Below are 4,293 nucleotides of genomic sequence, written 5' to 3'. Positions count from 1 at the left end.
TCAGAGTTATGATCTCCAGTATACTTGGCGCAAACTAATTTGTTCTCAGTACAGTTACTTGCTATATGACCAAATCTGAAACATTTGTAGCAGCGTGTAATCTGCAAATGATCGGTACAAGAGCATAAGCTCCACCCCACGTATATTTTACCACCTAAATTTCTAAATTTTTTTTGGCGCAAATTATTAGTAACTTCTATTACAAAGTTATAAGTATATTTCGACTTGAATCTTTTAAGTTTTAAATGATCAACATATGTATCTAACCCATTCATGACTAATATATTATTAACTAACTCATCATCGTTCATTTCTAATATGTCTTTGCCACCTCCTTTGACAAACAGACATGGGTTCCATTTTTTGGATTTTTCGATGACGTATTCTTGGCTAAGTGACGTTTTCAATTCATTCATTAGTATGTCACGCGAACAGTCGCTATCACATTTAACTAGAATTTACCTTATGACAAATTGTTTCCAATACTTTATCAGGCTTTATTTTCGTTGAACCTTGGTACTTAATAAAAATATCGGCGGAATTTTTGCAACTTGCTGTAGTTTTTGCGGTATCTGCATACGAAGGCTGTTTATTAAATGAGTTGAGTTCGATGCTCTCTATTTTTTCAGTTTGAAGATGGTTCACCCTTTCAAGTTGATCAACTAATTTCCGGAGCAATAACACTTGTTCTTGGAGAGCACGTTTTTCATATTCTAATGTGGCTGCAGATTTATGCACATCGTCGAGTGCTGATTCACAAGATTTACAGTACCACTCATCTTCTTTGATACACACCAATTTGGCCAAATTTTCGAAACACTTAATATGGAGCACAACACTGCACTTTTTACACTTAATTCGAGCTGTATTTATCCCTATATAACTTTTACACAGCTTACAATTATTATATTTTTGAGGATCGGTATTACTACCGTCCTCGTCGTCCGCCATGTCTCTAGAACCCGCATTGCGGTTTGAACCATTCGACTTCTTGAACCTGTCTAGTTCTATGACCAAATTTTTAGATCGAGGACTCTTTTATGTATGAAGGATTATGTAAGAAGGTGTCACTTTTGAGTTAAAAAAAAGCCTTTTTTTCAAATTTAATGAAACATAACTTCAAAATGGCTCAAAAATCCGCATTACGGTTTAAAGTATTCGATTCCTCGAACCTTTCAAGTTCTATGAGCAAATTTTTAAACCGGATACTCGATCCGTTTAATATGGAGTGAGGAATACGTAAGAGTTAATATTTATGGTGGTAGATGATTTGGGAGGTTATTTTGGTATGTTTAATCAAAGCATCCTTTATGATAAATTAATTTTATTATTTGTCATATAAAGAATCCGTTTTGTCGACACCTTGTTAGCAATGGCCAGATCTTCCATGTATTTCCTTCACATCTCGGAGGGACATTCGAAGTACGACACAAGAAAATACTAAAATTTTCGAAGCGAAAATCGTTCTTAAGTTCAAACATTCAAAAATTTTAATAATATTAAATTATATAAGTATTACTTACGGAAAAGCCGCTCATAGAATCGTAAGTTCCGGTTATCCTGATGAAAACTACCGCCCTTTCTTTAAACCGAAGATTTTGCCAAGATGTGCAATCTTCATTCCTTAGATCAACAGCAATCTCCCAATCTGACTTATTGACAGAAGTTTCAACAAAATATCTAAACTGTCGGGAACCATCATTATCATGTAATAAAAGTCTCATTGTTGAAATCATGTAAGGTTGAGCTACGGATTAGTAATTTTTTCAAACAAAAATTTAAAATTGCACTGAAGTACCCAGTTGTATTGTAATATTTCCACTGCCTATTTTGTGATAGGTATATGAATCAAGGGAATTACCATCAAGCAATGCGGGGGGATTTACTCTTAGAAAATGATCGTAACTGTTATTATTATAATTCTACATGTATTTTTTCGCTTACCCTTCAATAACAATCGTTTTCTTCTCTATAGTTGCAACATTGTAATTGGGGCAAATAATACCATTTCTAATTGTAGGTATATCATTTTTGTAATATGCTTCGAAGGACATGATGCGAAAATCCTAATTTAAAAGTAAATAAATGACGTGATACTGTTTATATTCTTACTCGGTTGGCTGTGTTGTGCGTCCCTACAATTTTTATGTACTGAACCACCTGCTGATTAAAAAACAGAACCTGGTCTGAACGACAACTAATAAGACTGTGGTCGATAACTCTTTTCCAATTCTTCTGGTCAAGAGAAACCGAAATGTAATAAGAATAAGAGCTACAACGAATTGTCTTAAAACGGTAAATAATATTTTCGTACGTACCGGTTATCCCCATCCCAGAGTCTCATTTTGAAATGGTTAACAAAAGATGGAGTACCAAGCTTGACAATAATCCCACTTTCTTCGTCTACACCGTGGTTTGCAAACTTACTTTCTGTGTTTCCATCGCCTGTCAATAACCAAGATGTATTTGTTCCAACAATCACTTCAGCGTTGTGTTGAGCAGTTGCTAGGTTTTCGTCCAAAACTTAAAACTCTCACTGTATTTTTATCCCGACTTTGGAGACAATTTCTTACGATAGAACCCTCTAGAAGTGGAAGTTTTTGTTTTGACGCCAACGATCTCAGCAATGGCTTGTAACAACTTTTCACAGTCGAATAGTTTCGCAGACCAGACTGTAGTTACGATGTCTATGACAGTCATCGACGATAAACGAACACACTGTATCACTAAATCATCGACATCGTTGTTCTTTTTGCACCACTTAGCCACGCTTTTGAAAATTTCGATTTCAGGAGCAACAAAATCATTGCGTTGTAAAAGTTTAATCATCGATTTCTGTAACAAAAGTATGATGTGTGTAAACATTAACACTACTCTGGTTTTACTTGGGACAGGTCGGTGAAAGAGTCACTAGTGACGACTTCAGATGCGTTAAGGTCCATGAAGGAATGACAGGCTTCGGCCAGTTCTTCTAAGTCGTAGAGATTGGCAGTGTTGAGGACGGCGTAAACGTTTTTCAAATTTAGAAGCGGTTTTAGTTTTTTAACGACGGTAGTTTGGATGTCTGTTAATGAATTTTGATGGGCAAGTCCAAGTACCTGAAGGGTTGACTCAACATCGGAAGAAAAATCGATGGTGCCTAAAATTTATCCATGAATCTGGTTCTATTGTAAAAACTGATGGTCCACCTGTATAGATGTATTTTAATAGACTACTTAAAGCGTCAAAAGCCAAACCGGTTATTGTTATTTCGGTCTAAAATTTTGTGTAAGGATTATTTTGCAAGAAATTGTCAAATCTTGTACCTGGTTTGTGTTTTGCGCATCTTCGTAAAGTATAGACTCAAAGTATTTGCTCCTTACAGCCAGAATGACCTAAAGTGTGTAATACATTTTCGATAATTCATACCAAGTAATTGTAGACTAACCTTGTGAGCATATAGTTTTTGGTCATCGACGAGCAACGTAATATCAGAAAATTTCTGGTTGAGATAGAGAGATGCCACATCTTCCAGTAACTTGGTGGTGTCTGTAATGGTCACACTTTCGTCACTTTGCACCATTTTGTTTAGATTTTACACAGTTTAAGTGTTTTCGTTTGACGGAATCAACACTGAAGGTGGAAATATTCGTTTGCTTTATATAGGCAACACAAAATGATAGAGAAAGGAAGCGTAACCACATCGTTTAGAAGGCGGATATGTATGTAGCAAAACTTTATTCTTCCAGATTACTAAAAAGAATTTTATCCTAAATCGTCTTTAATCGATTTTAAAGTTCCAGATTTTTCAGGAATCTTTACTAAATACCTATTTTCCGACAAAATCAAGGATTGTTGTAATGGTTACGCAGTGGTTACTAAAAAGTAAATTGCCGTTTATATTTTTTTTTGTTAGTTTTTTTTACTTTAATGTCTAATCTGTCAGAGACTCAAAATTTTTAACAAAATATGTAGAAAACTACACAAAATGTAATGGTTTCTAGTGGTAGTCTTAATTACTTTTGCGACTTAGAAGGTTCAAAAGAAAAAAATCTTTACTTCTTATAAAAAAAAAAATTAAATTTTCAGTAAACATACACAATCAAAAAATGCAGAATTCTAAATTATTTTTAAAACATTGGACAAACAATTAACAGATACCTAAGTATTTGCCTAACAATCCGTCCTCTGCTTATAAAATATTATTTTCTATTTTGCTAAAAACAAGTTCTAATGAAAAACATGTTTGTGTTTTTTTGTTTTGCGATATGACCGAACAAAACGAAAGAGCTATAAATATTTTCAACCTTTTTA

General features: G+C 34.2%; 1 protein-coding gene across 1 annotated transcript; it reads right to left on the bottom strand.

Moving 5' to 3' along the window:
• Positions 1 to 1,339: 1,339 nt before the first annotated feature.
• On the bottom strand, positions 1,340 to 3,597 carry LOC135143760 (BTB/POZ domain-containing protein 9-like). Its single transcript, XM_064075700.1, has 11 exons — positions 3,428 to 3,597; positions 3,306 to 3,374; positions 3,189 to 3,255; positions 2,886 to 3,139; positions 2,574 to 2,835; positions 2,319 to 2,523; positions 2,113 to 2,272; positions 1,945 to 2,066; positions 1,799 to 1,887; positions 1,524 to 1,747; positions 1,340 to 1,440 (listed from the first exon to the last, which is right to left on the bottom strand). Exons 1-11 carry the CDS (start codon positions 3,560 to 3,562, stop codon positions 1,399 to 1,401), a joined length of 1,629 nt encoding a protein of 542 aa, XP_063931770.1. The 5' UTR covers positions 3,563 to 3,597; the 3' UTR covers positions 1,340 to 1,398.
• Positions 3,598 to 4,293: the final 696 nt, after the last annotated feature.

This window comes from Zophobas morio, unplaced genomic scaffold, assembly GCF_036711695.1.
Source record: "Zophobas morio isolate AGI-343-1 ecotype UQ-CSIRO unplaced genomic scaffold, CSIRO_AGI_Zmor_V1 ptg000075l, whole genome shotgun sequence".
Taxonomy (NCBI): Eukaryota; Metazoa; Arthropoda; class Insecta; order Coleoptera; family Tenebrionidae; genus Zophobas; species Zophobas morio.
This window is presented reverse-complemented; position numbering and strand designations above follow the sequence as displayed.

What these genes read in the sequence shown, in the direction of transcription:
- LOC135143760 (XM_064075700.1), bottom strand. Translation starts at nt 3,562, where the DNA reads ATGGTGCAAAGTGACGAAAGTGTGACCATTACAGACACCACCAAGTTA. An exon ending in CTTTCACCGACCTGTCCCAA is followed by an intron (nt 2,836 to 2,885) that starts GTAAAACCAGAG and finishes CTTTTGTTACAG; the next exon opens with AAATCGATGATTAAACTTTT. An exon ending in CGCACAACACAGCCAACCGA is followed by an intron (nt 2,067 to 2,112) that starts GTAAGAATATAA and finishes CTTTTAAATTAG; the next exon opens with GATTTTCGCATCATGTCCTT.